Source organism: Lichenostomus cassidix, chromosome 4, assembly GCF_008360975.1.
Source record: "Lichenostomus cassidix isolate B80296 chromosome 4, HeHo_3.0, whole genome shotgun sequence".
Taxonomy (NCBI): domain Eukaryota; kingdom Metazoa; phylum Chordata; class Aves; order Passeriformes; family Meliphagidae; genus Lichenostomus; species Lichenostomus cassidix.
Window position 1 is genome coordinate 59,175,422 of NC_139484.1, and position 12,216 is coordinate 59,187,637.

General features: G+C 47.6%; 1 protein-coding gene across 3 annotated transcripts in view; it reads right to left on the reverse strand.

Moving 5' to 3' along the window:
- Positions 1 to 12,216, reverse strand: part of PTPRA (protein tyrosine phosphatase receptor type A) — a 112,487-nt gene that overhangs the window by 12,368 nt on the left and 87,903 nt on the right. For all 3 annotated transcript variants that reach the window (XM_085059485.1, XM_085059487.1, XM_085059486.1), the window contains 5 exons: positions 8,918 to 8,996; positions 8,129 to 8,494; positions 6,528 to 6,545; positions 2,724 to 2,808; positions 1,348 to 1,421 (listed from right to left, as the gene is read on the reverse strand). In XM_085059485.1, coding sequence (XP_084915611.1) covers positions 1,348 to 1,421; positions 2,724 to 2,808; positions 6,528 to 6,545; positions 8,129 to 8,494; positions 8,918 to 8,996 — 622 coding nt within the window. The remainder of the gene's footprint in view (positions 1 to 1,347; positions 1,422 to 2,723; positions 2,809 to 6,527; positions 6,546 to 8,128; positions 8,495 to 8,917; positions 8,997 to 12,216) is intronic.

Below are 12,216 nucleotides of genomic sequence, written 5' to 3' on the forward strand. Positions count from 1 at the left end.
CTCAGCCTGGAGAAAAGGAGGCTCAGGGGGACCTTGTGGTTCTGCACAACTCCTGACAGGAAGGGACAGCCAGGGGGTCAAGCTGTGCTCCCAGGGAACAGGGACAGGAGAGGGAATAACCTCAAGTTGTTCTGTGAGAGGTTTAGATTGGATATTGCATAAATTTCTTCATGGAAAGGCTGTCCAGCCCTGGCACAGCTGCCCAGGGCAGCGGTGGAATCCCCATCCCTGGAGGGATTGAAAAGCCCTGTGGATGTGGCACTTGGTGACATGGTCAGTGGTGGCCTTGGCAGTGCTGGGGGAATGGCTTAATTGGATGATCTTAAAGGGCTTTTCCAACCCCAAAAATCCAGTGATCCCAACATGCTGGGATCTGCACTCTTGCAGAAGCAAGGCACTGAGGATCAAACCATCAATACTGGGGTTGGAGATCACCTTGCTTTGAATTCCAACTTCTCCCTCACTCACATGGAAAGTCTGGCACCACCACTGTGGCACAACTCCCAGGAGGGCACAGCAAAGGCAGCTGCTGCTTGTGCTGCTCAGCAAAGCCAAGAAAGGCCATGTGAGGGTTACACCAACACAGCCCAGGGTTTATGAAGTTCACACCTTCGTTTGCAGTGATGTAAGACAGGCAGGGAAGGTTTTGCAGCCAATGGAAAATAAAAAAGGTGCTGAGTTTCAGTTAGTGCTTCTCAGAAGGTGTTTGGTTTATGTGGAAGGAGTGAAAAGCATCTGAAATGAGTTTAAGAGGTCTTTTCAGATTTAATTTGGTGCCTACATATGGATGGAGATACCCAACTTCAGTTCCTCAATGTCAGCTCTAGCTCAAAGCTCGGGGGCAGAAAAAATTTAAGATACTACACAAGGCTTTAAAATTGCATTTGTGCATCTTTAAGAGGTATAATTTTTTTTTTTTAAGTTTAAAAAAATGTATTCCCTGCTTTCTCCTGAAAATGTTAGTTTGATGTCTACAGTTAGCGTAAAGATCTGAGTTTCAATCAGAGATCACCCTAATCTGAAAGGGCAGAAGGATGTTTAATTACTCCCCAAAGGTGTGCTTTTTCAGAGAGGGCTCTTAGTTGAGTCAAAGAAATACTGTGAAGACTCAAGAGGAATGTGAGGAGCTTGATTTTGGAAGCGATCACCCATTTTAATATCAACCACTCGAGGGCAAACATTTAGTCACTGGAATGAAAGCTGGGAAATAAACCTTCACTTTACAAAAGTCTGCCAAAACCACGGAGGAGAACCAGCAGAACAAGAAACAGTGAAAAACAGAAATGACAAAAAAATAAACTACAACAAAATGGGGTGGGAGAGACCCTGTGTGGCACCAGGACTCACCTGTATCGTCCGTGCGGCCGTTGGACAGCCGGAAGGAGTTGGAGTGACTCCCTGCCTGCTTGTATTTCTTGAACCTGACAAAAAGAATTGGAGTGGAAAAGTCAGGAAATACTCACCAGGAAACCCAGCTACCCTCCCAAATGAGAGATGCCAGGGCTGTTTCGTATTTTCTCAGGGCTTTATGAATTAGCTGGTGGGGCTGCGAGGCTGCAGAGCCTCCACAATCCTGACTGTGGGCAGAACTTCACTGAGCACATCTGGAACAGCTGCAGGAGCCCAGAGCCAGCTGAAAACCAGGAGGAGAAGCTTTAAGGGTGCTCATTACACCCCAAGGAGTTCCTGCTCCCTGGGCTGAGCCAGCAGAGCACATAAAGGTTGATCTGTCCTGCAGCAAAGACCTTTCCCATGTGCTTTTAACTTGGAGCAGCTGCTCATGCTCCCTTTGCCTGAAATTCCAAGTTTTGCTGAATCACTGGGCAGTGAACAGAAAGCCTTTTTTTCAGGGCTGGAAGCCAGGTGGGAAGGACTCAAACTCTGCTGCTGCTGAACTCCTGAGGCAAAACTCTCCTCAGGTTCACTGCTGTGAGGGCAGGCCTGGAGCCAGGAGACAGAGGGAAGTTTTCCACTGCTAAGGAAATCGGTTTTTTCTTCTCTCCTTTTTTTTTTTTTTCCCTCCCCAGACTTACTCCGGATTTACCCAAAGTGGTGGGTAAATTAAAATGTTTACTGCAGGTGAATAAAGACCCTCTTAGTTATGATTTCAGGAGCTGGGAATGCTTCACTTTGAGCAGGCTAGACGTTTGGATTTTTAAAAAATGGATCTAAAAATGCTGCAATGCTTTATTATGCTGTAATTCCAATTACAGCGTCACCTAACACTCCTCACAAACTCTTGCCATTCACAGTGGAAGACGCACAGGCAAAATGTACAGGTTTGGTACCCAAAGCAGAGTTTGGGTGCTGGATCCTGCTTGCTATCAAGATGGGAATCAAGGAATAACACATGGAAAGGACTTTGTGGCTGTGCTCTGCCTCCCTGGATTCCTCAGTCCATCATTTACAGCCTCACAAGAAACCTCACCTGTTTTCACCCACACTGACAGGGCTGCAGTTCAATCTCTCCTGCTAAATGTGACATTTTGAGAGGCACAACAACAGGAATTACCTGAACTAGGAGCAGCTTTGCAGAGAAAGGAATAAGCATCATTCACCAGCTAACCCCAAACATCATTTTCATTCATTGTCCTTACAGGTTTCTTTTCAAAGCACCAGCTGTGTCAGCCTTTAGCTTGGGAAAGAGCACAAAAGGCTCATTCCTGTTCATTCAGGAATTGTTTCTGTCAAACAAGGGAATCCAGCATTAAAGCAGCTCTTACCTCAACATGTACAGAACAATAATAATAAATACTATGACTAGGAGGGAAGACAGGGCCACCATCACAGCTATAATTGGAGTCTCATCTGCAAGAGGAAAAGAAAGGTGTGGTTATGGGCATTGGAAAACATCCAGAGCCATCATTTAGCAGGGCAGAGATCTATGATTTCTCCCAGAAAAACAATTCTGATGATGATATTAGTAAGAAAAACATAATAAATAATAAATAGTATTAAGTGATGTTGCATTTTTTCAGCCTGAGAGTGAAGACAGAAAAGGACCTGAATGAGCACCGTGTACTTCAGACACTCCCAGGTCAGATTAAACCCTGAAACCACCACTCAGAATACCTCAGGCTTCTCCAGGAGCTGGCCACTGTGAAATTGTGACCTTCCAGATGAAAACAGTGATGGACAAAGTTGGGACTGGGCTATTTTAGGGGTTTCCTCTGCACAACTGAATGTGCTCCAGGTGGCTCAGGAGCCACTAGTAGAAATTTCTTCTGTCAGCTGGGGATTCACAAAGTCTGCCTGAGACTAAAGGATCCACAGAAGCTCCTAAGAGGTCCATGAGTTTGATAGAATTTCTAATATCATAAGGAAATTCATATTCAAATGGGTGAAAACTGTGGCCTTTTTAAGATCCCACAGACACCACACTTGTAACACCACCACGATTTTGCTTCCAGTTCCTTGTCAAACAGCAGCAAAGCTTCCAGCTGCACCTGGGGTCTGAACACCTCCACAGGGTGAGATTTGGTGTGGACCAGGCTGCCCAGAGGAGCTATGGCTGTTCTGGATCCCTGGAAGTGTTCAGGGTTGGATGGGGCTTGGAGCCACCTGGGATAATGGAAACTGTCCCTGCCCATGGCAGGGGGTGGCACTGTTTGAGTTTTAAGACCCCTTCCAACCCAACCATTCCATGATTCTGTAATTACAGAATAATTTGGCTTGGAAGTGACCTCCAAAGACCATCTAATCCCAGCTCCTACTCTTTCCTCCCTGGCAATACTGAGTTTGGAGAGCAGGAGATGTCAGACACCATCAGGCCACTGAGTGTGACCTCACTTGGCTCCCCCAGGCACCACAAAATTACCTTGCAAAACCCCCTAGATTAGCCATGTCTGGAACATTCCCATCCCCCAGGACCCACAACAGATTTTTTTCCCTTTAAATAAGCTATTTCTACCTTGTTCTGGAGGTCAGTGAATCCATGGCTGCTGCTGGCAAACAACCCAGATGGGTTGGGAGCCAAGCAGCTCCAAACAGGGAGGAGAATGGCCCTGAAGGGCATTTTTGCAGATAAATGTGGATGCCAGCCATGCCAGCTGGGGTTATTTCCATTTTTCATCAGCTCCCTCACTCTGCAGGGGTCACCAAAATGAGTCTACACAGCCCCAGGATGCTGCAGGGCATTGACCCCTCTTTCTACCTCCTGTGCATCCATTTCCCTGCAGATTCCTGCTCCATGTGTCTCAGCAATTACAGCCAGCAGATTTCCTCAGGTGGCATTTATTTTGTCCATCTCTGAGCTACCAAGGGGTGCTCTGCTTGTATTTCTGCATTTGTCCTTCTGTGGTGTGAGGTCTGGGAATGTTACTTTAATTCAAATACATGATTTTTGTGTAATGATTTGAAGGTAATGCTTCGGTGTGGCAAATAAAAAAATTAAATTATCCTGGTTTTGCATGTCTTTGTCCTTCCCATCTACTGCCCTAATGTGGCAGCACCTCCCACAGCCCTGCTGCAAAAAACCCAAGGAATTTATTGGGAATTCTGCCTCCTGCACACTCAATAGGTGCCTGAGCCTTGGCATTCCCCACCTTCACGCTTTCCAAAATCAAGGACAGGTTGGTCTTGGCTCAACCACAGCCAGCCCTGGCCTTTCACTGAGACTTCTGAATGCAGCCTCCATCCTGGCTGCAGGAGAGGAAGAGGAGCTGCCTTGCCAAAACCTGTGGTGTTAAGCCACTGTTGGACCATTTTTTCCTGCCTTGGCTGGAGTTAAGCCCAGCCTAACCAGTGCTGAGCTGGGCTGGAGCTGGTGATTTGTGAGAGAAATGTGATTTGAGGGCAGGGGTGGCTCTGGCAGCAGGGTGCAGGGAGTCTGGAGGGTCTGGGGTTTTTTTTGCAGCTGTTTTTTGGACACATCTGGCGGGATGAGGAGTTGCTAATGGCAGGAAACGAGCTGGAGGTCTCCAGCTGCTGCCTCCCTGCCCTGCCAGCCCTGCTGAGCTGTGCCAACCCCTGCCCACAGCTCCTGCTCTGCTCCAGCCTCAGCCTGAGGGTTCCATGCTGGCATTTCACTTGGAAAAGGGACAAGGACTCAACCTTCTGCTTTCACAGTGCTGGAGCACTGCAGCCCAGGGGCTGGCAGGCATCAGGATGATTAAATCTTGTCCTGGTCCCTCTGAGGAGCCAGCAAACCTCCTCTGGTGCTTGGGTCATGTCCCAGCTGGAGGCAGAGGTGCTCTACAGGGGTCTGTGGGCTTTCCCTGCACATCACATGGAGGGGGACAGTGCTGAGCAGCTCATCCCTGCTCACAGCTGGCAACATCTGCCCCCAAAACCAGTCACAAAATGGTTTGGGTTGGAAGGAACCTTAAAAACCATCCAGTTCCATCTACCATGGGTAGAGACACCTTCCACTATCCCAGGTTGCTCCAAGCTCTGTCCAAGCTGGCTTTGGACACTTCCAGGGATGGGGCAGCCACAAGTCTCTGGTTGTCCTGTGCCAGGGTCTCACCACTCTCACAGTCAAGACTATTCCCAACATCTAATCTAAACCTATTCCCAGTCTGAAGCCATTCCCCCTTGTCCCATCACTCCATGCTCTTGTAAAAAGCCCCTTATTAATATTAGCAATATTAATACAAATATTTTTAGGGAGTCAGACACATTACTATTTTATGTTTCTTTGCCCTCTGGAGCAGGGATGAACGATGGCAGAGAGACCACAAAATGTGACCTCAGCCAGGCCAGATCTGAGGGAATCAGACTGAGCATTTCTGCAGAGGCTTAGCCACAATTTTAAATGAGCTCCCTCAGACCTGCATCCCTTTTATTCCCTCAGCTAAATGTGTGCTGACAGGAAGTGCTGCAGAGCATCTGCCTGTTCCCTGCTCCATCAGTGGGCTGGGTGAGCCTGGCACAGCGAGCAGCACAACCCAGGGTTTGCAATGCTCCAACACCCAGGATGGAAACACACAGAGGCAGCTCGTTCCTCCAGGTGGGAGCCAACACAGCTCTGCCCGCTCCTGGAGTGCTAAAGCCATGAGTAATTGCAAATACTCTGGTCAAGGTGCCAGTTCTCGGAGCTGAGAGATGGAAAAATGTCCCTAAAGTGCTGTTCTCTTTACAAGAAATGGATTTGTGTTACTGCTTGCCAACAGAATGAAGGAGAATAATAATTGTTCCCATCATCTGCAGGATGGGTTTGGATCAAATTGTGTAAGTCACAGTCAATAAAGACAATTCAGGAGCAAAAAAAAAAAAAAGAAAACCAAAAGGAAATTTCCTGAATGGCTTCTTAGGCTTTGGTCATCCAGCTCTAGGGAAGTGCTGACATTCTCAGAGCAGGAACAATTTGTATTTTATAGGACATAGACAAATTGGAATGGGATTGTTTAGCTCTAAAAAGAAAAGCCCAACAGAAATTAAGATATCAGTATGTCACCAGCTCTTCTAAAGAGCTTGAGAGTTTTCATAAAAGCACATTTGGAAGTCCTAAGGAGAGCTCTCTAATAGCAGAACACTTCTGGAAATGTATTTACTGTCTAAAGAGCACTGAAATAAAAAATTCTTACCTCTTCTGTCAGAGTTACCTGCAGAAAAAGAAAACACAAGTCTCTTAGCAACAAAGGAACAAGACATTTTAATAAGTCAGGATCAAAGACCAAGACAGGAACAAATTTAGTAACTCTCATCATCTGCCTGTAAATCTTTCCTTTAAAACACCAGCTATAAAGCCAGGATGTTAAAATGAATTTCTGAGTAAGGAAAAAGGAACAAATCCCGAGTTTTTATCAGCAGAACAGGGAGCTGAAGCCAAGTTTTAACATCAATAAACACAACTTACTGCATGGACTGTTTAAATCCACAACCAGCAAGTCACTGGTGTAATTCATTAGCACTTAAATACCATGAGATAACACTGGGGCATAATTTTAAGAGAGTGGCTGAGCCAAGAGTTCAATTAAGAGCAGCTGGGCTCAGGGATGGGGGTGAGGAGCATCCAAAGAAAGTCTCTACCTGCTGGGATGGATTCTCATCCAGAGGACACGGGAACAAACCTGAACCTGTGCCAGGGGTTTCCTGGCTCTCCTGGGGCAATGCTGCTGGCACAGCACCCCATGGCCATGATCTCCTCAGAGAGGAGCTCCAGCACAGGGCTGAGGACAATCCTGCTGGGTTTGGAGGAGGAGGAACTGCCTGTGCAAAGTGTCACCTTCTGCACTAGTCCTTTTCTTGAGCACTGTTTAGTTCTTCCATGGCTAACACCCACATTTCCCGTTAAGGCTAACGGCAAGGGCAGCCCTGAAATTAATTTTGCTCCTTGACAAATTATTTGAAATAAAGGAAGAATCAGGTTTGTTCTCATGACTGAGATTGAGTGAGAAGCCACTTCTGGCCTTGATGGTGCAATGGCCAATGTGTCATGGCACACACCAGGGGAGTTCACCAAAATCGGTAACCCAAGTCACAAAAAAGCCAGTAGAGACACAAAAATGATTAATTCAGACCCCCACGAGCACACATCATATTACAAAATCCAGATATTAGCAGCACTTAAGGCTTTTGCCTCCATCTCTCCCATTTGAAGGCTACATTTATTCTAAACTTGACCCATGACTGTGTTAAGGCTACACCAGACTCCTTCACTCTGCACAAAACTGGTCTCAAACAATACAGTTAACAAACCACGGCTGAAGAGCCACAGCTCAGCAAAGATTTCTAATCACTTCAGCCTTTTTTTGCCTGATTTTTCACACTTAACCTGCACTGAGGAGCCAAACTACATTTTATGGGGTCGCTTTCCGGATGTGCCATGAGGGCAAAGAGATCAGGATGGCAACAGAGACAACTCTCTATCATCTGGACCTTTCAAAGATTAAAGTTGCCCAAGTAATGGGGAAACTTGATAATGTAAGGAGAAAATCACAGAATAGTTCAGAAGTAAAGATCATCAGCTGTATCTGTGGACATCTTTCACTAGATAAATCTTGGCCCAAACCTTTAGTAAGGACAAATCTCTTCTGATCTGGGCCTTTAAAGGAATTTTATAGTTTCGTATCACCACGGAATTGGCCCCAAAGTGGTTTTTTGCTCAGCAAAACAGAAAAAGAACAAAGAAACAAACCCAGAGGCGGGGTTCGCTGGGAGAAGAAGAGGTGAGGGAGATGCCTACCATTGTGGGAAGCAGAAGAGGTCTCTTGTGTTGTCACCACCATGCTGAAGTTCCTCTCCGTCGTCTCCGCCTCTGTGCTGGGGACAGTGGCGCGTGGCACCGATGGCGTCACGCTGGGGAGCAGGGATGGGGCTGGAGGCACAGGAACAGTTGTCCCCAGGGTGGAGGAGGTGTTGAGGCTGCCAGTGGTGGCGTTGGGGGAGATCCTGGCGGCTGTGGTTGGAGGAGGCTTTGGCGCCGTGGTAGAAACAGTCCCTGGAGTGCTCATGTTGAGCCTGTTGGCGCCTGGCGTGGTCCCATCCTCAGGACCTGGGGTAGGAGCTTTGGTGGGGCTCCTGGGGGAGGTGGATGCTGTTGTGGGTGGCTCTGAGAAGGGAAAAGCACAGGGGAACTTCTGTGAGATTCTTTTCCATGACACTGAGGGGTTTAGATGGTGAAGATTCACATGAGTGCAACTATAAGGATAAAACAACCAATAAATCCCAAATGCAGGACAGGGAATGCTCTGCACAGCAGGTGATGCAGATGTCATAAAAATGTAACCTGAACGGGTGCTACATATGGGGAGGTACAAATATTAGAGCCTCTGGAGGTGAGGATCAATATCAGCCAGGGGTAAAACCTGTTTAACCCTCATTTATGAGCACCTGAAGCTCATCACCCTCTTCCTAACACTTCATTTTACAGTTACGTGGAGGGCAGAAGGAATAAGACACTGAGCATGTTCACACTCACTCCTCTGATCCTAAAGATAAAGGGGATAAAGGAGAGAAGAGGAGCACAGTTTACCTGTTGTAATGTTGTTAGCACCTACACTTATCAGGCCACTTCCGAGCAAAAGGAGAAAGAACCACAAATCCATGTTGACCTGGGGAGAAAAGCACAGAATGTTTATTTAAACCCTCATGCAACATCATCCCAAAATAATCCCAGATGGGGATGCTGCTGTGCATCCTGTAGAGATGGGAGAGGAGTGGATGTGGGACTGGAGTTCCTGCAGACATCTGGATGGGAGGGATTTATTTGTGGGGTTATATGACCCCAAATGGGAGAGCACATGGAAAGATCCCAGTCTGGTGGAGCAGCAAAGGTGTCCATGGATGAAGCACAGAATGGGTGAACTGTGGAAAAGCATGAGAGGAACAAGTTCAGCACTAAGTATCTGGTCTTAAAGGAAATGAATAAATTGTTCATATAGTGGTCTGCAAGTGACTGTACTATAAGCAAACTCAAATGCAATTGAGGTGAAGACCATGGCAAAGAGCCTTGATCCCAAATACCCCAGAACTGGAGGTGGGAATGAAGGAGAGGTCATCTCCCCCTGGCTCACTGACACCTGGAAGGCTCCTGGGCAGTGGCAGAACACTCAGCTCCATTAAACCCCATTGGATTCCCTGTGTGTGTGGACAGAACAAACATTCACATATAATCCAAGAAGATCAGCGAGCTCAGGCTGCTCACCCGTACTGTACGCGCTTCCCAGGAAACAAAACGTCCAGCTAAATTACAGGACGATGACATCAGTAAAATCATTTCCCCCAGCCCTTTTAAATACAAGATTTTTATGGTGATTTCTTTCCTCTGGAGACCTCAGAAAGCTCCCGAGAAATGGCTATGGTTATCTCCTCCCAAACACCTACGGATCTAGAGGCACAGAGATGTAAGACATCATCACGCTGGCCAGGACAGAGCCCAGAGCTGCCAAGCCCAGACCAGCACGTGGCCACGGGGCCTCCCAAGGATGGGCCAACACCTCTCCTCTGCTCTGAGCCCAGAGAGGGCTTGGACACAGCTCTGCTCTGTGCCTGGGCTGGCAGCTGCTGCACGACTCCTGTCCTTCAGGCTTTTTGTCCTCTGTCCAGTTGCATCTCCAGGATCTCCCGGGAGAGAGCTGCGAGATCTCTCTGCCAAGTCAACCTGAGGCGCTGCCAAGAACGGATTTTAATCCCTCCCCCCCTCTAATACATCTTGTGTTGTTTGTGCTTCTTCTCTTTATTTAAATCTGCTTCATCAAGACCCATCCCAAACTCCGGGCAGAAGGACAACACTGAAGTCATCCACGCGCTGGAAACGATATCAGCAACGCAAGATCCTCCCACCCCACCCGGGAGTATCCTCCCACCAGCACCACCTACTTACATGTTTTTCCTCCCCCTCCGAAAGAAACCTGTCAAAAATCGACCTTACTCAGTGACCAAAAGGTCAGACAAACCCTGAACCAGAAGGAAACCAAGCTCTGGAGATAAGAGCTTTCTGTAGGCTCTGTCCACAGCCAGCCCTGCTGCAGCAAGCAGGGCAGGGTTTTCTCCAAGGGTCCCGCTGGCGTGAGCAGTCAGCATTCCAGAGGGTTTCATCACCAGTTAAAATATCTGTCTGCATGAATTTGAACTGATTCAGTCCTCCTGTCACTGCTGAGAGCAGGACTGGTCCTGCAATACCTCCCCCAGGCTGTGCTCCAGGGTGGGATGTCGGGAAAAGCCACAACTAGTAGTTTGATGGTTTGATGACACGTTCCACGCTTGGTGATTAACACACCCCACTCAGCCTGGTCAGCAGCCTGCCAGAGTCTGAGATAAGCCTGGGCTACACTGGAGAGAAAATCCAGTATTTTTAAGGACTAAATTTTTCCCTGTGAGGGTGAGGAGGCTCTGGCACAGGTTGCCCAGAGAAGCTGTGGCTGGCCCTGGATCCCTGGAAGTGTCCAAGGTCAGCTTGGATGGGGTTTGGTGCAACCTGGGACAGTGGAAGGTTTCCCTGCCCATGGCAGGGGATTGGAACTGGATAGTTTTCAAGGTCCCTTCCAGCCCAAACCATTCCATAATTCTATGATCTTTGTAATTCACTGCAGGACACAGACTGAGCATCCCACTGTGGAATCCCACAGAAATAAGGTGCTAATCCTGACAGGACCTGCGTGCATAAGCAGGAAGAAGTTAAACCCACACTGAAACTCCAGAGAACGGCAATGATGGCACTGAGATGCTCTGAGAACCTCATGAGGGCTGATGAAAGCATCAAGGTCTCATCATCACAACCACTTCCCTCACTGGGAACTCATCACTGCCACAGCGAGGACACAATGGCAAGGGAAAGACCTGGATCTTCTGCAAGCACTGCCAGGAAAGAAGTGACCATTTGCTGTGTTTTGATGAATATTTGCGCAGAAACCCCACTCACTGGGTGGATGTAGCTCCTTTCTGTTCCCCCAACTCATTTCTCAAAACAACAGCTCCCCTTCATTGGGGATCCCTATTCATTTGGGATCCTGTTCACCTGGGATTCCATTCATTTTGAATCCAGCTCATTTGGGATTCCACTCACTTAGGATCCCCAATCATTTGGGATTCCCATTCATTTGTGGTTCTGTTCATTTGGAGTTCCATTAATTTGGTATCTCATTAATTTAGGGTCCCTATTCACTTAGGACCCTCATTCATTTAGGATCCCATTCATTTGGGATCCTGTTCATCCCATTTCTGCTCCCACTCTGAGGAAGCTGTGCCAGAGCCTCACCACATCCTCACCACACTTTCCCTTGGTATCAAAGCAAGACACAGAGGGTGGGAGGAAAGAAGGAAAAGCTGTGAATATTTTCTCTGTTCTCCATTATAGGGAAATAACCCACAAAGGATAAAAGAGTTTGGGCTTATTTCCATGACTGTGATTGCTCCATGGATAAGAGCTACAGGAGATTCCTGGACTGGTTGCAAATCCCCTTTGGGATGGTGGGATGATCACAGAATCATTTAGGATGGAAAAGACCCTTAAGCTCATCAAGTCCAGCCATCGATGAGGACCCCTCCTTTGCAGAGCCAGCAGCGCAGCTGTGACACCCTGGGATTACATCAGCAGGCAAGGAGCTCTAAACCCCCCTGGATTCTACATTTAATCAGTTCATTGATCCATGAGTGGATTGCAGGAGGAGGAAAGGCTTGGCAAGAGGAGATAATGCTGGATTTCCCCAAGCCTTGCCCCGCTTTTGTGAAGAAAGCTGGAATGAGGGCTGTCCGTGCAGACCCTGAGGTTTTATAGCTTTATTATTGTGACTGTCAGAAGGAATGGGATGCTGGGAGCATCCCAACTTGCTG